At 39.1% G+C, this 23,719-nt stretch overlaps 1 protein-coding gene across 1 annotated transcript; it reads right to left on the reverse strand.

Annotated features, from left to right (window-relative positions):
* Nucleotides 1-21,190: 21,190 nt before the first annotated feature.
* Nucleotides 21,191-22,452, reverse strand: LOC101089160 (dnaJ homolog subfamily A member 1-like). Its single transcript, XM_045046661.1, has 2 exons — nt 22,073-22,452; nt 21,191-21,510 (listed from the first exon to the last, which is right to left on the reverse strand). The coding sequence occupies exons 1-2, from the start codon at nt 22,377-22,379 to the stop codon at nt 21,191-21,193; spliced, it is 627 nt and encodes a 208-aa protein (XP_044902596.1). The 5' UTR covers nt 22,380-22,452.
* Nucleotides 22,453-23,719: the final 1,267 nt, after the last annotated feature.

Below are 23,719 nucleotides of genomic sequence, written 5' to 3' on the forward strand. Positions count from 1 at the left end.
TGCAAGCTGAAGTAACAATTTGGTGTTTTATCTATGTTCAGTCAGCCAACACTTATGGGTTAAGACCTGCTGTCAGCTCCTTCTCAGTATATACTGAGGGAAGGATCTGGAGTGTAAGTGAGGTAAGAGGGACCAGTAGAAAGAGGAAGAAGCCAGAAAGGTAGACTGAGGTCATAGATGATGCAGCTCATGCTCTGCATTAGAGGGGTGCTGTTTATCATCAAGATGGGAGAAATAGACGTTGTGCACTGAGGTATTTTTGTCGTGCAGCTGCATAAGCAGGCAGCTCATTTTGCATGATTTATAAGGACCTTTCTGGCTTGTTCTTTTTAACCTAGCTGACTGCAAGAAAGAGCTTCATGCTCTAGGGAATCATTAAGTGAGGTATCCCTCAAAATAAGAAAGTCTTTACAGAAGCATGGCTCTGAAGAGGTCTTTTAGAGATCATCTCATCTAGGGATCTCAGTCCTGGCTGCACGTGGGAATCTCCTGAGGTGTTTTTAACAACTTGTGCCTGGGATCTACCACTAGGAAATTAAAAGTTATTAATTTACATATAGAGGGAGCTATGCATATGCATGTTTTAAAGCTCCCTCAGGTGATGCTACTGTGCAGCCGGAGTTGAGAACCTCTGAACTATTTCAACCCTCTCATGGTACAGATGTGAAAGTGAAGCTTTCAGTGTTGCAGTTCTAGGTACAGTGTACAGTTCTAGGTACAGGTTACAGTGTCACGGTTCTAGGCTTATATAATAATATTTTCTGTTTTGTCTCTTTTAATATTTATCAGTGTCTTATCATTTGAGTCTTGTTTTTACAGGATATGTGTCTTTTGCTGTAAGCTACCTCACATCTTTTGGAAAGTAGTCAGGAGTATAAATAATAAATGGCTCATAAGGAGTTTAACCCAGCCATGATCTGAATGCCAACAATATCACACCACAACTCACAGCATCATGGCACCTGCATAAATGACAGTGCCTTCCCTCAGAGGTCCTTGCTTGCTTGCTGTGATGTTACTATTTGAGGTATTCATTCTCTGCTCCTTGGATAGATACAGGAGACAAGGGGAAGCTATTCTTTCCACCAAAGAGCTTGAATTCTAGGCCTTTTGGTCAAACTTTTCAAAGGTGACTTTCCTTAACTTACTCACTGCATCTCAAATGCCTTCAAAGCAAGTTAAGGATGAAAACTGGGTTGTAAGGTAGATGGTGGAGGGGAAGGAGCATAGATGAATAGAGGTACTGGGAAAAGTCTGCTCTTACAGCTCCGGACACTCGTGCTGAGTCCTTCAAGGTCTTAGCCACCCATTTATGAGAAAGCCACTGTCCCCTAAAATGAAATTTCCTGACAGATTTCTTTATTTTGAAAATGTTTGTGCTGATTAAGTCAAAGTAAGCTCCTTCCACCCATTCACAATGTGCTCCCTGCCTGTGGATTTAAGAGCAAGGGGCACAGGCCATTTTATATTTATAGTGAAGTCTTGTGAGCAAGCCCAGTCTGAAAGAGTGTCCAGACCAGAGCATTCTTTTTTTGCAGTATCACCATGGCTGGTGATAAAAGTCAAGAAGTAATAGGGCGAGAGCAAGCTCCACACTTCAAATTACCAGTCAAAGCAGTTGCTGGATGGTCTTTACCTTCCTGGTTCTATTAATCTGGGATGGCCATTAATATCAGGCTACAGAAGTATCTGCCATCTGGGGAGGTGGAGTTGTCAGCCCAGGTAGCAGCAGGGGAGAAAATAAAGCCAGTGGAAAGGTGTTCTTTTGTCTGTTGACTTGATTTTCTATGAAGCACTCTCTCTATATATTTGTCCCAGGACTATTAAAATGGCCAATATCATCTTTAATGAAGTAAGAACGTTGCCAAGAGCAACTAATGTGACTTCTCTGTCTTTTCTCGCAATCCTAGGAACATGAAAATAGGTACTGTCACATCAATCTCTCTCCCAGTCTGGGTGACAGCAACTTTTTGGTAAGGAAATTATACCCCATTTTCCTTCCTCCTGCCTCATTGTCTGTCTATGTAAAGGGCCCTAAAAGCAATTGAAGAATTATTCTCTATGCATGGATGGCGGACAAGGATTGTGCTCTGTTATCTAAAGCCATACCATGGTCTCCTGAAACTTCATTAAAAATGATTTTTTTTATAACTTGGCTGGTCTATTCTTGGGGTAATGAGAGCATAAATTTGGGAAACACACAGATCTAGATTCCTATCTGTGTCCCAGTCTCCACATACATTCTCCTTACTAAGTGTGTGGCCTAGGATAAATGACTTCTCACAAAGCCTACTTGCTCATATATAAAATGAAGATAATCATAGCATCTACCTCATGGGGATGTTGTGTGGAGATGTATTAAGTGAAACACACATGGACATGCCTAGCAAAGTGCCTGGCACACAGCAAGTGCTCAATAAAGGGGGTGGTCACTACTTAGTATAGAGGGTAGCAACATCCAAAGACACTTATCCAGGGAAGCTCCTGAGAATCAAAGAAATAAACGTTGGCAAACTATTTTTCAAAAGACTTTTAAGGCTCAGTTCACAGATCTCCAAGTTCTGCAGAATAACAGCTCTGAAAATTCACATCTGATTTGCTATGTCCATGCAGCTCAGCAAAAGACATAACATGCAGCCTTAAATAGATCTAGAGAAAACTGGGAGTATATTAAAATTGGCCACAAAAACAAGCAAAAATCAAGCTCTGTAATTAATGTTCAGCCATCCATAGACTGTGAAGTTTAACAAGATGGTCTAAAGGTCAAGAATGGGACTTACTCAGCTAGACCCAGAGAGAGAGAGAGAGAGAGAGAGAGAGAGAGCAAGAGAAAGGAAACACATGGCTGTGGCCGTTGCTTCCAAGTTCTTTAACTCAGAACCTCGTGTTGGGGAATTAGAGGAATTCTAATTAAGCCCTTTCGTTTTGATTTCTCATTAGACCCTTAGAATATCTGCAGAAAATTAAATCGAACTAGAGATCTCCAGCCGGGAGATTTATCCGATTTAATGTTTTGAAAGAGACTTATTATCTTGTCAGGAATAATTCGAAAATCCAAATAAGAGCAATTGAATCAGCAGAATTTAGGCCTCAAGATAACAATCATTCTGTACAACCAACCATAGCATTTAAACAGCTGAAGTGGCACTTCCAAAGCTGCCGCTCCTGGCACTTTTGTCCTTCCAACAGCTCAGCCCTTCATAACTGTACCCTCTCTCCCTTCCTGACCATCACTCACCACTTAAAATTTTTTTCAATATTTATTTATTTATTTTGAGAGAGGGAGAGAGAAAGCGCACACCAGCAGGAGAGCAGCAGAGAGAAGGAGAGAGAGAAAGAATCCCAAGCAGGCTCTGTGCTGACAGTCTCAATGTGGGACTCCATCTCACAACTGTGAGATCATGACATGAGCCAAAATCAAGGGACTGATGCTCAACTGAATGAGCCACCCAGGTGCCCCATCACTCACCATTTTTTAAAGACCACAACAAAAGACCACAGCAATAGCATTCAAATTGAGCCCATATCTGGGATCGTCATTCTTGCTTTACTTGTCTTCGCTCATTGCTGTGCAGACAGGCTGTAGCCTGATGGTTTTCCAACCTGTTTGTCCTTTTCTGTTGGGTGTCTTTGGCAGACTGTGTTCTCCATGTGAAATAGTATCCAGCTACCTCCCTCATCCTCTCCTGAGACAGGGGCTCACTTCTAGAAATAAAGTGGGTTTCAAAATGTAATTGGACTTTTTTTGTTTTTGTTTTTGTTTTTTACAACCTTTCAGCTACTACAGCAACTACACTAAGAAATCTGACCATGCTATTTCATTAATAACCAGACTATTCAGGTAAAGTCAGGAGGTGTGCTCTGTAATAGCTTCCCCTACAATCCCTATGGAGACCATGTGGATTCTGGGATTTATCCCAATGACTTATGTCTCAGTCCTGAAGGATGAGGTCCCTCTAAGTATTGTCAGCTGCCCTTGGTGCTGCCTAACCCCTAGGTCTCCAGACTTCCTTACTGAGGGTAGGTGGGGAAAGAGTAGGAAGCAGATAACAAACTTTAAACTTGCCAAATAATGGTTTCTCCAACTTGAGTTATTTAAAGAATCTCTTTTAGTTTAGAACAGTCTCTATTGGGTAAATATTTGGTTAATTCAGGGCCATTTCTTCTTTCTCTCTCCTTCCTTACTTCTGGGTATGGAGAAAGTGTTGAGAACTCCTGGCATGAAGGTTGTGACACCTGGTCCAATGCTGTCCTCTTTCTCTGATCTTTGCTGTAGGATGGCTGAGCTGGTCTGATGGCTGAACTGGTGTTTGCTTGGGTATCACTGTGCCTCACTGAAATCCCTCCCTTGACAGCTTCCTTTTCCTGACCCAAGCTTTTGCTATACCAATAGTCTTCTCTGTAACTTTGTCTCCTTCACAAGAATATGTAGGAACTCTGGGTCCCCTGCAGCCCATAGACAAGCTTGAGAGAACCTGTTCTATCTGACCCTCTCAAACTGAGATGCTGTATCCTCCTGTGCCACATTGGGTGTGGCCATGTATGTGTAGTTTTCCTCCAGGTAATGCCCACTGAAGTATGCTACCTTCCAACCACAGCTTCATGATAATATTGGCTCTCCCTTGCCTATCAGGTTATTCATATAACTCCAGCAAAACTTCTACCCAATGAGGAGAGTAGTGGGGGCATGTGTCTAACATCTTCTCCCTACTTCTTCCCATACTTCACTATGGTGAAAAGGGTGTTTTATTTCACACTTTCTCTTTGGAAAGAACTTACCCTATTCTCCAGGGTATTGAGTCTCATGGCTCAGACTTAATAGCAGAAGAGGGAGCATTCTTGCTACACCACAAAAGAAACTATGATCTGAACCTATCAGGCATGGTTCTTGATGTGTGTGCTCACGATGACTAGGAACAAAGAATTATTGGGGACAAAGTTATACTATTTTATTGTTCCTCCAAATGTCCTCACTGTATTTACAATCCACCCTGCTTTCTAGAGAAAGTGGATCCCAAGGAGTAGGCTTTCTTATTGAGCAGGGGTTGAGTGTAAGGATGCTCCCAGGAGAAGCTGAGAGAGTGAATCTTACTGCCCTGCCCAAAGAAGGGACGACAATGACACACAAAATGTGGGTAGTCTCTGATAGAAAGGGACTAGCATTGTTGAGAAAGCTGTGGGAAGGACCATTCTGGAGAAAAAAGAGTATATCAGTAGGCTAGTAGCTGGAGAGGACTTTGGGGACGGATAAGAAATGTTTAAAAGAAATATTCATGAAGTTTGGCCACATGGTGTGAAATCTAACCTCCCTTTTCCTCATCCCAACCTCTTGGAAATATAATACTCCTTCATTGAGATCTAATTCTGGAATGTGTGACAGCAGAGCCCTGTTTCAAGGTAGGCATGGAGTGAGAACCAGGGCTGCATACAAGGACCCAATCACATTGTAGCCCCATTTCTATCTCTCCTGCATTCTGCACCTACATGGACTCAGGAAATCAATGGTGTCTGCAGATATCTCTTAATTCCCTTAGTCACTCTTCATTTTTTACAGGGGAGTTTGTCCATACTTTTTGTTGAGCTGTTTGTTTTTATTTTTGTCACCCTTATTTCAGATAATGAGTTTTAAAATTTTAAAAATTTCTGGAATGCAAATTCCAGAGTGGTGCAGCCACTCTGGTAAATAATATGGGTGTTTCTTAAAAAGTTAAAAATAGAGCTGCCCTATGATTCAGCAATTGCACTACTAGGTATTTACCCAAAGTATACAAAAATACTGATTCAAAGGGATACATGCACCCTAATGTTTATAGTAACATTATCAACAATAACCAAATTATGGAAATAGCCCAAATGTCCATTGATTAATCAATGGATAAAGAAGATGTGGTGTGTGTGTGTGTGTGTGTGTGTGTGTGTGTGTCTATATCTACAACTATATATCTATATATCTTGCCATTTGCAATAACATGAATGGAACTAGAGTGTATTATGCTAAGCAAAATAAGTCAGAGAAAGACAAATACCATATGACTTCACCCATATGTGGAATTTAAGAAACTAGACAGATGAATATAGGGGTAAAAAAAAAGATAGAGAGAGAGGTAAACCATAAAACAGACTCTTAACCATAAAGAATAAACTGACAGTTGCTGAGGGGATTTGGGTGGGGGATGGGTTAAATGAGTGATAGGTATTAAGGAGGGCACTTGTGATGAGCACTGGGTGTTGTATGTAAGTGATGAATCACTAAATTCTCCTAAAATTAACATTTCATTATATGTTAACTAACTGGAATGTAAATAAAAACTTGAAACAATAAATAAAAAGAAAGAAGAAAAAGAAAGAAAGAAGAAAGAAAGAAAGAAAGAAAGAAAGAAAGAAAGAAAGAAAGAAAGTTTTGGGTTGAAAAAAATTAAACAATTCTTTCCCATGGGTTGCAGCTTAGTCGGTTGAATGTCTAACTCTTGATTTCAGCTCAGGTCATGATATCATAGTTTGTGAGCTCAAGCCCCATGTCAGTGCAGAGCCTGCTTTGGATTCTCCCTCCCTCCCTCTCTCTCTCTCCCCCATTCATGCTCTCTTCCTCTCTCTCTGAAAATAAATAATCATTAAAAATATCATTTCCCTTTACTAATAAGTCAGTCAGTTTGTAAATATTTATTGAGTACCCACTTTATAGGAGGCAAAGTTCTAGGTACCCAGGAAAGAGTTATAATAACAGGCATATGGCACACCATGCAGTTTTGTGAGGAAGACAAACATTAAATAAAGGAATATTAGATAATTTAGTGGATAATTCCATGTGTGTGAAGTGCTACAACAGAGGAAATGTGAAGGGGTACCTCTCATCAGACTCAGTATCCTCCAAGGTTTTGGGAGCAGCTCATCAGAGGAAAGGGCATTTGGTTGAGTTGTGTCCTGAAGGATGAGCAGACATGAATTAGAGAAAAAGAAGACCTAGAATGTTCCAGAAAGAGGACCAATAAGTTCAAAATTTTGGAGGCAACATCTAGGACTGGAAATGGCCAGCCTGGGCTGATCTTAGGAAGTGAGGAAGGCAGTGGTTATGGGAAATCAAATAGCTATCTCCTGGGTTAGGAGATTATAGGAAATGCATTGCAAAGCAGAACACTGCTTTCTGGCCTTGCTGAAAACAGCAGGCTTCACTTCGCTTATCTAGTTAATGTATATCTAGGGGTTGGGTCCTGCCTGTGCTCATAAATTCCTTAGACCATGTTATCGTATCTTGTTTTCCACCCCGTTTTCTATATCTGCTCTTTTGTAGTCTTGGGAATACCTTAACTTGTTTTTTGGCAAGCTTTCAATACGTTCTTACTGATACATAGGCCTCTGACGAACTGTGCATTGTTTTCCTAAATGTATACTTAATAAATATGCGAGCTTGAGAGCAGCTTAGGGAGACTTCCCTTAGCCTCCCTCTCACCTCTCTTGACTTGCATAAAGTCTTGAGTAATCCTTTCTGCCACCCTCCGCTTTGCTGGACAAAGCCAAAAGCCAAACCCACAAATGGTGACCCCGACGTGATAGTGATCGCTTCCATATGAAGATTTTCAGGTGGCAGAATTACCACATTCAGGAAAAGAAAATGAAACCATTGGGACTTCAAACAGAACACATCCCAGTAAGGGACATCAGTACCTACTTGGGATAGCTGCCAATGTGTCTAGTATTCAGTGAGAGTATTTCTTTTCTCTTTCTTTACTATGGGCCAACAAATGACAAAGGAACAGCTATTATATTTAAAAACCTTACAGCAGCTTTTAAAGGCTGTTGTACTGTTGTACTGTTACAAAAGAGCAATTAAGTAAATTGTTACAAACAATGCAAGACATCGGCCCCTGGTTTCCTGACCATGGTACAGTTGATTTAGATCTATGGGAACAAATAGGAAGACATCTTAAAAGAAAACATGAAAAGGAGAGAAAATTCCCGCTTCCATCTTAGTGACCTGGAGTTTAGTCTGTATGGTATTATGTCAGTTACATATATCTCCAGAGAAGGAACAAATTAAAAAAGAAAGCTTAACACCCACCTCTCCTACAGCACCTCCTACAATGGATGACTTCCCTCCACCGCCTCCTCTTGTCCCTATTCCTTCCGATTGCTTAAAGCCAATACCTATATGGGAGGGACATAAACCATTGATTATGCAGCAATGTTTACAAGAGGGATATGCTACTGGGGAGTTTCATACATCCCTGTCGTTACCACTGCTGGACATCAACCTAGGCATGAGTCCCTCCCTTTTACTGTCTTTAAGGAATCGAAATGAAGTGTTGCTGAGAATGGTATCCAAAGCTCCTTTACTAAGGGATAATGGAAGCAATAGGAAATGGATATGAAATGACCCCTTGGGATTGGAAGCCATTAAAAAAAAACAATACTTTCCCCCACTCATCATGTTGTGTGGACTTCAGAAATCAAGAGGGTTGCACTACACAGACAATTTGTAATCTATTTTGGGGTATTCCAATAAGAGTAAAACTGCCACGAGGTTTCAAGTCTTTTCCATCTGGACTCTGGCCCAGTGCAAACTTGGTAAATACTTTCTCTTTTCTTCCTTTACTCTCATTTCAGGGGCTTTTTGAGAAGTATGGTCTTATTGGAACACTTTCATGTTGATTGCTCAGGCTGCAATCCTCTAGCCTGTGGCTACTCTATGGGGAAGAGAAAGCCTGCCTTTTGGCTGGAAGTTAATATGCTGGCCAGAATGGCAATAGGATGCAGAAACTTGATGCTCTCTCTTTATTCCTGTCCTTAAACAAAGCTGTCTATCTTGGGCATGGGACAGCCACCTAAGTGACTAGCACGGCTGCCAATCTTAAGGCTTCTGTGTGAGGTTTCCTCCTCATTGGTCTAATGTGATGCCCTCCAAATCCCTGGTCTAGCCATTTCTGGCCACAGGATCTCCACTGGGAGCCAGCAGAAACCAGTACCCAATTGAATTAAAACCCACCTGGGGATGATTTCCTAAGAAGTTGGCTGTAAAGACTATATGTGTTGGAATGTTACTTAGATCATGATAGATTTCTGTCTCTACTGTTTTCTATCAATGTCCTCTACCAACTACCTAAATTAAAAAATTGGGTAATTCCCCCTTGTAAGACTTTTCCAGTGTTTTCCATGGGCTAAAAATGGTGGTTTTTCTCAGCCTTCCCTGCAAGGCCAGAAAGCAGTGTTCTGCTTTGCAATGCATTCCCTATAATCTCCTAATTCAGGACATAACTATTTGATTTCCCACAAGTGGTAAACAATAATGAGGCTATAGACTTTGCCAGAGCCTATGTTGATGGAGACAATACTACACAGAAAGTCTGATTCCCAAATGTGTGGCCTTGAGGATTTACTTAACCTCTCTAAGGTTAATGCATCTGAGTCATAGACTTATTTTGAGTATTAAATGAGATAATCCACAAAAATCACTTAGCTCATAAGTGCTAAGCCTGGCACATAAACAGGATAAAAACTATATATGGCTTGTAGGCCACAATGAGGAATTTGGATTATATTTTGCAAGCAATGGGAAACCATTAATGAGGTTTTTTTTTAAGTTTATTTATTTATTTTGAGAGAGAGAGAGAAAGGGAGAGAGCAGGGGTGGAGCATAGAAAGAGGGAGAGAATCTGTACTGACAGTGCAGAGCCTGATGTGAGGCTCGATCTCACGAACAGTGAGATCATGACCTGAGCTTAAATCAAGAGTCAGATACTTAACCGACTGAGCCACCCAGGTGCCCTCCCCCTTCATCAGTGAGTTTTCAAAAGTATTTCATGATCTGTCTTTTGCCTTTAAAGCACTGTTATAGCAGCAGAGAGAAAAAGGGGCTGGAGGGGAAGATAAGATATGAGGGGTGCAATGGGAAGATTGTGACAGCTATACGGGAGTTCTCTTAAGCCAGACAATTCAGTTTCATGAAACATGCTTTCCTGTACTGCAGAGGCTGCAGAAGACCAGGTTATAGCTCAGGTTCTGGAGCAAATAAGATTCCATCAATTACATACATCTTATATGTACATACATCAGAAAGTGCTCTCATCTGGCAAGATTAGTTGTGGACATTGACTTTCTCTGAAGCAGCAGTCCAGTGTCAAAAACTAGCAAAGTGGTGACAAGAGGCAGCTTCACTGGGTTTGTGATTCCTAGGTCACGTCTAAGGTCAACAGTGCCAGTGATGGTTCCCTAGTTCTCCACCTTCCTGACTGGTAGGGAAGTAGTTCCCCTGATGGGTTCATTCTGTTGTGTTGTTATGGATGTTATTTCTGGAAGCCTAACCCAGAGTCTTCCAGTCCATTGAAGATTGTGAAAGCTCCTTGTTTTCTACATTAAATCCTTTTATACTTAAAAGCTAAAGTGATTTCTACTTCCTGCAACTAACCTCCAATTGATATAGAGATTATAGATATTGATACAGAGATTATTGCAATACTTCAGACAAGAAATGATAGCTAAAGTAACACACTGTCATGGGAGAATGCATAGAAGGGGATACATTTGAGAAAGGTTGAATATAGTGAATTAATAGGACTCATTTCATTGATTTAAATGAGGTTGGAGAGGACTAACAACTGACTCATAAATTATTGACTAGAGAAATTATGTGGGTGGTGGTGCCATTTCTTAAGGCTATCAAGCTTGCAATGGACAAGTTTGGGTAGAAAAACTGTGCATTTAATTCTGGACATATTCTGTTTAAGGCATATTTCAAGTATCCACACGGAGATGTGGAAGGTCTGTTGAATATATATGTCTGGAGTTCAGAGGAACGACCTGGGCTGGATATTTGGATATGCATTGCATGGAGATGGTGATTAAAACTTTGGGACTGCATAGCGTTGCCTAGGTCTCATGGAGAGTGAAAAAATAAAAAGATCCAGACAGATTTCTGAGAGATACCATCACTGAATGGGTGTTGAGGGAAAGAGGACCTGAAAAAGGAACCAAAGGAGCAGCCAGACAGGCAGGAGCAATACAAAGAGAGAGAAAAAGAATGAGGGACAGAAATCAAGTAAGATGGAAACTGAAAGGTGTCCATTAGATTTAGCAACAAGGAGGTCAGAAGGAAAGTGGCAGGGGGAAGAAACCAGATTGGAGTGGGTTGCAAAAAGAGTAGGAGGTAAGGGAATGGAGGAGATACATGTAAACACAACACCATGGGGCATTCACCAGCTCATATGCCAGAAAATCTCAAAATAACAAGTAGAATGGCAGGCGCATCCTTAAAGGGCTTCCTTCTGGCCATATCTTGAGTCCTTCAAAATCTCTAATCTTTCCATAATGTGGACCCTTTATCTTCTACACTTGAGGAAGAAATGTAACTATGAAAAAAATATTTAAAAACTCCAACAACTTAATGCTGTAGTTTGGCTATGAAAGAGAAAAGAGAGGGATGCAGTAGCTGGAAAGGAGATGGGGTTGAGGGAAAATTTATTTTTTAAGATGGGAGAGGCTTGAGTTTGTTTTTGTCCTAATAGAAAGGAGCCAAGAAAAAGAAAAAGGATTATTGATTGCTGAAATTTCCTGCTAAGACAGAACAGCATGGGGTCCAGAACACAGGAGGAAGCATTGGCCTTGAACAAGAGCAGGGATCACTCAGTTCCAGTAGGAGGAAAGGAGAAAAAAAGTTGATGGGTATCTTAGGTCAAGTTCCTTAGAAGCAGATCCCAAGATGGGGGTTTCTGTGCAAGTGATTTACTGAAGGAGTTTTCTCAAGAAAAATGTGTAAGGGAGTATGGGAAGCAGCATTTTGCAAGGCCAAAGCTAGACAGAGGTATGGATTCAGAAATCCAGCCTCAGTCTGATCCCCTCAGGAAGTTCTGGCATGTGAACTGTTTCCACCGAGTTTGTCTTTGAGGGCTGCATCAGTCAGTCATTAGCCTTGGTTACCATCTTGGAAGTGGAATGGAGTGCATAACCTCCCAGGTATCTCTGGGTGAGGCAGCTTCCACAGTCCAAGGGCAATCTTCCAGAGAAGGGTGCAGGCATAAGCCATTAGTTTGCCAACTTCCACAGCAGTTGGGGAATGGGTGTGCCTACCTGTAAAGAAGATCTCAGTAGGACCCCAAGGACAGGTGCTATAGTGCTAGTGCAGGAACATTTGCATATTTGGTTTTGAGGATATACAGTAAGTGAGGAAGCAAAGGACTCAGATTTAAGAAAATGAAAAAAAGGTTGAATTTGGCAATCAAAAAGAATGAAATCTTGCCATTTGCAACTGCGTGGATGGAACCAGAGGGTATTATGCTAAGTGAAATTAGTCAGAGAAAGACAAATATCATATGACTTCACTCATATGAGGACTTTAAGATACAAAACAGATGAACATAAGAGAACGGAAGCAAAAATAATGTAGAAATAGGGAAGGGACAAAACATAAGAGACTCTTAAATATGGAGAACAGAGGGTTACTGGAGGGGTTGTGGGGGAGGAGGGATAGGCTAAATAGGTAAGGGGCACTAAGGAATCTACTCCTGAAATCATTGTTTCCCTATATGCTAACTAACTTGGATGTAAATTTAAAAAATAAATTAAATAAATAACAATATTGAAAATAATAAGAGTGTGAACTGACAGGAAAACATAGTAGTAGACTTTCTGGACAGTTGAGATTTGTGACTATGAATTTTCAGTGGTACCATGAGCCCACTTGTATAATTTTCTCCATTAGTGTCCAGCAGTAGTTAACCATAGAGAAAATGCCATGGGCAGAGGCAGCCATGGAGAAAGTTGTGGTCAAATTCACTGAGGGCTAGAGTCAAGTAGGTGCTTTGAAAGGACAAAAGATAAGGGAAATTTAGGTACCAGTTATGGTCCTTAGATTCTAGCTGGCATAAGGAGAGGAGGAGGAGACTGGAGAGGGAGAAAGAAAGTAAGAGTCAATGGTTGGAGGTTTCCATGAGGTTGGAAAACAGTTCTGGTGGGGGGTTATTCAGTGACCCTACTTAAATTTTAAAATTTCATAGATGGAAAGATCTATTTGGACCTTGGATCTTGACAGCGTGGATTATGGCAAAATGATAGCTGATTTGAGCCAAATACGAGAGTCATCAATGAATGAGGCTGGAAATGACTGAAAAATAGAGTGTAGCAAACTGATACGGAGAGTGTTGCAACTGGAAGGCACACTCCTCAAAAGTAAAGAGACTGTACAATGAGGCTTTCTTTCAAGGCTTTGGGGAGCCCCCTAAATCTTGTAGCAGGATTTGGTTACCAAGGCAACCTCCACCATCCAGCTCAGTCTTCATTGTTCCTGACTGAACAGTCCTCTTACACACCAGGCTTCTTCAATAAGCTTTGATCATTTGTGTTTCCATTTCTATTGTTCCCTACAAGTTCTCAAACTCTGTTGTGTTTTTTCCCCTTGAGGTATAATAGACTATTTGTTATATTCAGAAGGGAAAGCTATAGGCATAGTGCTATAAGGTGGGCATTTCAGGGCACCTGGGTGGTTTAGTCAGTTAAGCGTCCAACTTTGGCTCAGGTCATAATCTCACAGTTCCTGAGTTCGAGCCTTGTGTCGGTCTCTGTGCTGACAGCTGAGAGCCTGTTGTCTGCTTTGGATTCTGTGTCTCCCTCTCTTTCTGCTTCTCTACCACTTGCACTCTGTCTGTCTCTCTCTCTCTAAAAAATAAAGATAAAAAAAAATTTTTAAGGTAGGCATTTCAGCCTCAGTGGAGCCTTGTGTCCTCAGGGTGGGTACCAAAGTAGCATTGCTTTAGGACACTGTCAGAGAGAACAACACCAATTTTCTTTGGGAGATAATGTTATGTAAATACTATGCCTGCAGGGGCTTTGGGAACAGGTAGCACTGTCTCCTTTCTCTTCACCTTGGGAAAGAGGCAGAATGCTCAGTGATTTCATGATTGAAAAGCTTGCCTTGATTTGATCCCCAGCTCTGAGTTTCTGGCTCTCCAAGTGTGCTTTGTTCTCTGTAAACTGTAGCCAATGACACTACTTTCTTAACAAGTTTTTGGTAAGGAAGTGATGCATTACAGCCATTAGTACAGTTTCTGACACATAGAAACAGTCCACCTCCTTTCATAAGTAGTGAGACATCATGGAAATATTGGTCTTTGGAGTCAATGTGGCTTCTCCACCTGTTGGTTATATATGATCTGGACAATTACTTACAACTTAGAACCTTGGTTTCTTCATATATAAAATGGGGGTAAACTCATGGAAGCAAAGGATTGAATTGGTGGTTTTCAGGGACTGTGGGCAGGGAGAGAAGGAAAATTGCTAATCAATGGGTAAAAAATTTCAGTTATACAAGATATATAAGTTCTAAATCTCTACTGCATGACCTTGTGCCCATAAGTAACAATACTATATTATACCCTTAAAATATGCTAAAAGAGTAGATCTCATGTTAAGTTCTTTTATCACAATGATTCAATCGATCAATAAGTTCTTTAAGTTGTCAATACCAAAAAATTGGGAGTAATAGCAGTTGGTAGGAATTAAATGAGATACTACACACAGGAAAGTGAATGGTCAACTACTGTCCATGCTGTTTTTATTTTTGCTCAGAAATGCAGCAGTGCTAACATTGCTGAAAAGAACTAGTTACCTGGACATTTGTACTAAATCTAAAGCCTTTGACCAAAGCATCTCAAGAGTTTTCAACATTGATAATGGATACAGGAGAAAGCTTGTTATTCACATGTTCAGTTTAATAAGAATTGGATGTTTATACAGGGTGGAGCCTCTTATTTATGTTGACTGTAAAAGCCACAAGAGCCCTTACAGTCCATCCAGTTCACCCATTCTTTGCACTTGGGGGACTTTGGCCTCAGGGGATGGTGGGACTGCCTTAGCATTGAGCTGGTACCTACACAATGATAGTCCACAATTTAAAGGGGTACCACAACCACACAAGCCTTGCAAATAAACTACTGCTAACACAACCGTCCAAGAAAAAGAGACATTAAAGAGAAAATGACATGGATTTCACTAGATCAGAGATGTCTTTCCACCAAAGGCATTGAACATTGAATAATTTGGTTGGCAGGAGAGTTTTAGCATGTTGTCCTAATAGCTCTTTAAGACTGTTCCTCCCACCTGATAGATGTGCTACAGGCATGATAGCTTTTCAGTATAGAGACCCATGGGGGGTCTCTGATTCAAGGGGAGGATCTAATTGAATTTTATTCTAGAATATAAGAATGGAAGACACTTCCTCCAGGATTATTTCTATTCACATTTTGAATCCTTTATTGACCCAAGTTGCACCTCAAAGACAGGAATCACTATAAAAGAAATGTCATATTTTTAAAAATCATTTATAGATTCCCTGGCAGGAAATATCCTTTGTGAAGCCTATGTTTATTTTACTTTGCATTTACACAGAATGCTCTGTGTCACTCAAATCAGTCCACACAAGCTGTATGTCCAAATCATCTACACACCTCGTATTCCATGACCTCGATGTTTTATTCATCAACACCTGCTTCTCTGAGTGTCACTGGCACTTGTTTTGCTCAGTGTAGCTCCCTTTCAGCCTTTTATCAAATAATTTTCAATCCTCCATTAATAATTCGATGGGAAAAGGCTAGAGGTGATGTTCTCTGCAGTGTGACAAATATGCCAGTGATTTCATCTGAATTACAGCAATGGAGTGTCTACCTTTGTAACCAATGATTTTTCCTCTTTCCTGGGATGATAATAATTTTTTATTATAGTAGTGTTCAACAAACTCAGTAACATTCCCTGGTGATTTTCTATAACAGCAGCCATATGGAACTGTAATTTCAAAGTCCCTCTGATCTCATTCAGTTTTATGCTATTGAATTAAATGTCAAAGTTGTCTTTGTACCATCTGCAAGATTTCTTCTGTTTTGAATACTCTTAGTTTGCTCTCAATTATCTGGTGAGCCATTCTGTACATTTATCACTAGTATTAAATTTCTAACTTAAAGGAAGATTTTCAACATAATTTATTTTGCTGCCTCTAGTTTTAATAATATTGTAGTAAAATTGATTCCCAAGTGTCTAGAACTATAGAGGTAGATCAACTGGGGAGAAAGCTTGATCTTAAAAAGCATCACACACATCCCTAAGATACTGACTAATAAAAACATCTCATAATGTTTTAAAATGCATTGATGTATATTTTTCTTAATCTCCTTCCCCAGAACATAGTTGGAAGTAGTATGACTAAACAGGTTGAGGATGAAGAGCATTATTGAAGACAGAAACTATTGGAAACAATTCAAATGTCTATCTATAGAATATTCATTAAACAAATATAGTAGCCTATGCTATATAGTCATTACAGAGAATTCAGAGGGCCAAAAGTATTAAAAGGGATAATAATTTTTGTTAATAAAAATTATATTACACAAAGAAGAAAGTAAGAGATGTGTATTTTATACAACAAACAAATGAACAGGGAAATAAGTATAATGTATATATTTAGAAATGTAACAAAGAATTTGATAAAACCATATTAGTATTGGGAGTCTTTGATCAAGATCTTTTGAAATTTGACAGATTAATTAAACAAAACACAAAAAGGGTGTAAACAATATGAAATTTATTTATGTTTTCACCTTATTCCATAAGTTTTAGTATGTTGTTTTGTTATTATTTGTCTCAAAATATTTTTTAACTTCCCTTGTTACTTTTTTTTGACTCCTTGATTATTTAAGAATGTGTTGTATTTTCCACATATTTGTAGATTTTTTAATTTAAAAAATTTTTTTACTGTTTATTTTTTAGAGAGAGAGAGAGAGAGAGAGAGAGAGAGAGAGAGAGGAGTAGGGGCAGAGAGAGAGGGAGACACAGAATCCGAAGCAGGCTCCAGGCTCTGAGCTGTCAGCACAGAGCCCTACGTGGGGCTCTAACCCATGAACCATGAGGTCATGACCTAAGCTGAAGTCAGATGCTTAACTGACTGAGCCACCTAGGTGCCCCTGCATATTTGTGGATTTTTAAGCTTTCTTTTTGCCACTGATTTCTAATCTATTCCACTGGGATCAGAAAAGATACTTTGTATGATTTTAAACTTCTTGAATGATTGTGTGTTCTAACAGGTGATCTATCTTAGAGGATATTCCATGTGCATTGGCAAGAATGTATATTCTGCTATTGTTTGGTTGAGTGTTCTGCATGTCTCTTATATCCAATTGGCCTATAGTGTTGTACACATCCTCTTTTCCTTATTGATATTTCTGTCTTTTTTTCTATCTATTATTGAAAGTGTGGTATTGAAGTCTCATACTTTTATTGTGTCACTGTCTAGTTCTCCCTTCAATTCTCTCAAAGTTTGCTTTCTATTACAAGAGCTCTGAGGTTTAGGGCATATATATTTATAATTGCTATACCTTCTTGGTGAATTGACCACTTTATTATTATATAATATCCTTCTTTGTCTCATATAACAATTTTTTACTTAAAGTGTATTTTGTCTGTCTACTCTCTTTTGGTTAGTATTTGCCTGGAATATCTTTTTTCATTCTTTGATTTTCAACCTATGGGTACTTAGATCTAAAATGAATCTCCTGTAGGCATCATATTTTTGGATATTGTTTTTTAATTCATTCAGCCAATCTATATCTTTTCATTGGTAAGTTTATCCATTTATATTTAAAGTACTGATAGGGAAGGACTTACTATTGCCACTTTGTTAGGTTTTTTTTGTATATCTTTTAACTTTTTTGTCCCTCCTCTCCTCTCTTATTCCTTGCCTTTGTGTTTTATTTATTTTTTGTAGTGACATGATTTGATTTCCTTCTCATTTCCTTTTGTTTATATTCTGCAGATATGTTCTGTAGCTATTTCTGTAGAAATATTCTGTAGATATTTTCATTGTGATTATTGCAATCACATAAAACATCTTAAAGTTGTAACATTCTACTCTTTTTTTGCTTTGTAATCAGTATATTAAGGAGACATTCATACATTTTAAGAATTGCTTCATTCTGATATCCAGATTTAAGATTATGAGCATGACTTTTAAACATACAATTAAAGCTATACATCATAATTTGCTATACTACCAACATTGAATTACAGTTACTTTGGAGTGTAAGTTAAATGGTTTAAAGTAAGCCTGTAACATACCTAAAAAACACCTTCTTAGCTCATACATGCAAATTCACTTTTCCGTGTAAATATCTCTTTACTCTAAGTTACCCTGCTCCCGAAGTCACTACTCTGAAGCTTATCATGGTCCAAAGAGAAGGAATAAAAGTGTAACCAGGATATATATATACTAAAAAAAAAATTGGCACAGCAGAAGGGAATGCAATTCTACAAGTACAAGCCCTCAAACAGCAGATTATGATAAACCCCTTCTTTAGAAAGTTAGCCTTTCCACCATTGATACCACAGGCCAAATTACACAGCATGCCATCTTCAAGTAACAGTTGAGGCAATAGAATAAATGCAGAAGCATCACAATGAATCTCAGTAGAACTACAGGCCAACACTTCTCTAAAATTTCTTTTTCTGGTTGCCAATTAAACACAAGTTTTAACTTCATAGCTTAACAATTAAGGATCATACACTGAAGTCAATACATATACCTAGCATTTTCAGTCTAAACTATTTCATGTACATAGAGCTGAATTCAATTACAAGGTAGGCCCTCTAAGAAATGCCAGGGGAGAGTTTTTTATTTTTATTTTTTTAAATTTTTTTAAATATGAAATTTATTGTCAAACTGGTTTCCATACAACACCCAGTGCTCATCCCAACAGGTGCCCTCCTCAATACCCATCACCCACCCTTCTCTCCCTCCTACCCACCCCCCATCAACCCTCAGTTTGTTCTCAGTTTTTAAGAGTCTCTTATGTTTTGGCTCCCTCCCTCTCTAACCTCTTTTTTTTCTTCCTCTCCCCAATGGTCTTCTGTTAAGTTTCTCAGGATCCACATAAGAGTGAAACCATATGGTATCTGTCTTTCTGAGTACGACTTATTTCACTTAGCATAACACTCTCCAGTTCCATCCACATTTCTACAAAAAGCCATATTTCATTCTTTCTCATTGCCATGTAGTATTCTATTGTGTATATAAACCACACTTTCTTTATCCATTCATCAGTTAATGGACATTTAGGCTCTTTCCATAGTTTGGCTATTGTTGAAGTGCTACTATAAACATTGGGGTACAAGTGCCCCTGTTCATCAGCACTCCTGTATCCCTTGGGTAAATTCCTAGCAGTGCTATTGCTGGATCATAGGGTAGATCTATTTTTAATTTTTTGAGGAACCTCCACACTATTTTCCAGAGCAGCTGCACCAGTTTGCATTCTCACCAACAGTTCAAGAGGGTTCCTGTTTCTTCACATCCTCGCCAGCATCTATATTCTCCTGATTTGTTCATTTTGGCCACCCTGACTGGCATGAGGTGGTATCTGAGTGTGGTTTTGATTTGTATTTCTCTGATGAGGAGCGACGTTGAGCATCTTTTCATGTGCCTGTTGGCCATCTGGATGTCTTCTTTAGAGAAGTGTCTAGTCATGTCTTCTGCCCATTTCTTCACTGGATTATTTGTTTTTCGGGTGTGGAGTTTGGTAAGCTCTTTATAGATTTTGGATACTAGCCTTTTGTCCAATATGTCATTTGCAAATATCTTTTCCCATTCAGTTGGATTCATTCCTGGGCTGCAGGGCTGGCTCAACATTCGCAAATCAATGTGATACATCACATTAATAAAAGAAAAGATAAGAACCATATGATCCTGTCAATCGATGGAGAAAAAGCATTCGACAAAATTCAGCATCCTTTCTTAATAAAAACCCTCGAGAAAGTAGGGATAGAAGGAACATACTTAAACATCATCAAAGCCATTTATGAAAAGCCCACAGCTAATATCATTCTCAATGGGGAAAAACTGAGAGCTTTCCCCCTGAGACCAGGAACAGGACAGGGATGTCCACTCTCACTGCTGTTGTTTAACATAGTGTTGGAAGTGCTAGCTAGCATCAGCAATCAGACAACAAAAAGGAAATCAAAGGCATCAAAATTGGCAAAGATGAAGTCAAGCTTTCACTTTTTTGCAGATGACATGATATTATACATGGAAAACCCGATAGATTCCACCAGAAGTCTGCTAGAACTGATGAATTCAGCAAAGTTGCAGGATACAAAATCAATGTACAGAAATCAGTTGCATTCTTATACACTCATAATGAAGCAACAGAAAGACACATAAAGAAACTGATCCCATTCACAATTGCACCAAGGATCATAAAATACCTAGGAATAAAGCTAACCAAAGATGTAAAACATCTGTATGCTGAGAACTATAGAAAGCTTATGAAGGAAATTGAAGAGGATATAAAGAAATGGAAAAAATTCCATGCTCATGGATTGGAAGAATAAATATTGTTAAAATGTCAATACTACCCAAAGCTATCTACACATTCAATGCAATCCCAATCAAAATTGCACCAGTATTCTTCTTGAGGCTAGAACAAGCAATCCTAAAAGTTGTATGGAACCACAAAAGACCCCGAATAGCCAAGGTAATTTTGAAGAAGACCAAAGCAGGAAGCATCACAATCCCAGACTTTAGCCTCTACTACGAAGCTGTATCATCAAAACAGCATGATATTGGCACAAAAACAGACACATAGACCAATGAAATAGAATAGAAACCCCAGAATTAGACCACAAAAGTGTGGCCAACTAATTTTTGACAAAGCAGGAAAGAATATCCAATGGAAAAAAGACAGTCTCTTTAACAAATGGTGCTGGGAGAACTGGACAGCAACATGCAGAAGGATGAAACTAGACCACTTTCTTACACCATTCACAAAAGCAAACTCAAAATGGATAAAGGACCTGAATGGGAGACAGGAAACCATCAAAACTCTAGAGGAGAAAGCAGGAAAATACCTCTCTGACCTCAGCCGCAGAAATTTCTTATTTGACACATCCCCAAAAGCAAGGGAATTAAAAGCAAAAATGAACTATTGGGACCTCATGGGAAGATTTTTTTAAGTAGTTTTTACAAGTATTAAACGTATCTTGCACACTGAAGTCATCATACATACAGGGCAAAGTCAGAGCTTTTATATTTTTTACTCTTCATTTAACTTTTAAAACACTTCTATAGTTGAATATTAAAACAACAACAACAGCAAGTAGTGAGCTATGATTATAGTCCTTCACTCATTTATCACTGCATATAAAATGCCAGCAGTGTTATTCACTGGCCCCATTAAGAGGTTTGACACTGAACACATCCCCTAGGGTGATGTTCATCATCCTCGTACACTTCTCCATTGTAATGGCGCCATCTTTCCTGATTTGGATCAAAGTCCACCAGTTCTACCTGGTCCATTTCATCAGTCTTTTCTACTTCCTTCCTCTCAGGTAGGAGTTTTTCCAGCAAAGAGAGTTTATCAGGAGAGAGAAAGCCATTCTCAGGAAAGTTTACCTTAAATTTGATGATTAGGCAACCCTTTTCATATGGTCTACAATTAATTGGTATGCCTTCATTCAGCACACACTTGATATCTCCATGTTTGACAATCTGACCTGGATGAGAGGTAATGCAATTGTTCTGCTGTCAAAAGTAGACATTGGTTTTGAAAGCTGCACAGTGCTTCAACCAGCTGTATGTCGATACACATGAAAAGATCCTCTCCTCGCCTAGTAAAAACAGCATGGTCCTTCTGATCTAAAACAATGATAATATCTCCTGGTTCCAATCCAGGTTCTTGGTCTCCTTCACCATGGAATGTTATCTTCTGGCCATCTTTCATGACTTTGTCAATATGAACTTCTAGAATTTTCTTTTCTCGAACTATTTTCCTTCCATTGCAGCTTTTACATCTACCTTTAGGACTGATCCATTCCCCATGGCCCTGGCACTCCATGCACACAGATTGAATTTGCTGAACCATTCCAGGTCCTATCTGATGAATTCTTATTTTCATTCCAGTACCTCACCAATTGGAACAACATTCTACCACTCCTTTCTTACCACCCTGGCCTTCATATTCATCGCAAATCACATTCTTTTGCAGAGCTAGTTTTTTTGTTGTACCATTATACAAATCTGCTAAAGTTACAAAGAGCTGGTGTACAGCATTTTTACCTCTCCTTTCTCTCTGAATCCTTCCTCCTCCTCCAAAAAACATATCAAAGATATCCATGGGGGAGCCAAAACCACCACCTTCTCCACCTTCTTTAATTGCCTGTTCTCCTCCTTTGTCATATAATTTCCTTTTCTTCGCATCAGAGAGCACTTCATAAGCTTGAGAAATCTGTTTAAACTTCTCTCCTTCATTTGGATTCTTGTCAGGGTGGTACTTCAAAGACAATTTCCTGTAAGCCTTTTTCAATTCTTCCTGGGTGGCATTGGGTTTGACCCCCAAAATGTAGTAAGTAGTTTCTTTCACCATTTTCTACAGCCGGTGAGGGGGCTGAGGTCAGTGTGGGGGAGCGGGAAGAAGCACATTGCTGGGCGCAGCTCAGGCAGCCACCGCTTCTCTGTTTTTCACTGAACGTTCTAGAAAGTTCCCGTAACATTCTATTTTAAACTGATAATTTCAATCATGTACAAAAATTCTATCCTCTACAGCTCCATCCCCCCACTTCATGTCATTAATGTCAAAAATTATGTCTTATTTGTTGTATACCTATTAACATCGATTTATATCTTTTTTGCTGGATTTTCACCTCTAATTTTATGCACCAAAAATCACAACAGTACAGTTTACTATAATTGTCCATATATTTACCTTTATTGGAGAACCTTATATTTTCATACAGCTTCAAGCTGCTTTCTACCATCTTTTTTTTTTTAACTTGAAGGACTCCCTTTAGCATTTCTTATAGGACAGGTCAGGTCTAGTGGTAAAGAACTCTCTCAGCTTTTGCTTTTCTGGGAAAATCTTAATTTCTCCATTTTGAAAGACAGTTTTGTCAGATACAGCATCCTTGATTGACATTTTTTTTTCCTTTCAGCACTCTGAATATATTATCCCTTCTTGCCTGTAAGTTGTCTGCTGATAATCTTACAGAGGCTCCCTTGTACATGACGAGTCAATTTTGTCTTGCTGCTTTCAAGATTCTCTCTTTGTTTCTTTGGGTTTATCTTATTTGGAATTTTTGAGCTTCTTGAATATGTATGAGCTCATGAATATGAATGAAAATTTCTTTCCCAACATTTGGGAGTTTTCAGCCATTATCTTTTCAAATAAACTTTCTGTCCTGTCCCTTTCTCTCTTTTTTTTCTTCTTCTGAGATTCCCATCATACAGCTATTGATCTACTCTCTAGCATCCTATAAGTCCTTTAGGCTTTCTTCACTTTTCTCCATTCTTTTTTTCTTTTTGCTTCTCTAGCTGATCTCCAGTGACATATCTTCAAGTTCACTAGTTCCTTCTTTTGCATGATCAAGTTTGATATTGAGCCTCACTAGAAAATTTTTTTAGTTTGGTTATTGTAATTTTCAGCTCCATAATTTGTTTGGGTCTTCTTGATAGTTTCTATTTGTTGATATTCTCATTTTGTTAGTGCAATGTTTTCCTAATTTCATTTAGTTTTCTATCAGTGTTCTCTTTTAGCTCAATGAGCATCTTTATGACAGTTAAGTTCTTTGTCAAGCAGCTTAGAGATCTACATTCATTTAAGGTCTGAAGTTTTATTTTGTTCCTTTGGTTCCTGTTTCCCTGTGTCTTTGTATGCCTTGTGATTTTTTTTTTTTTTTTGAGATTTGTGCATTTGAACAAGCAGCTACC

The sequence above is a fragment of the Felis catus genome, chromosome E2 (assembly GCF_018350175.1).
Source record: "Felis catus isolate Fca126 chromosome E2, F.catus_Fca126_mat1.0, whole genome shotgun sequence".
NCBI lineage: Eukaryota > Metazoa > Chordata > Mammalia > Carnivora > Felidae > Felis > Felis catus.

What these genes read in the sequence shown, in the direction of transcription:
- LOC101089160 (XM_045046661.1), bottom strand. Translation starts at nt 22,379, where the DNA reads ATGGTGAAAGAAACTACTTACTACATTTTGGGGGTCAAACCCAATGCC. An exon ending in GATTCAGAGAGAAAGGAGAG is followed by an intron (nt 21,511 to 22,072) that starts GTAAAAATGCTG and finishes CCTCTCATCCAG; the next exon opens with GTCAGATTGTCAAACATGGA.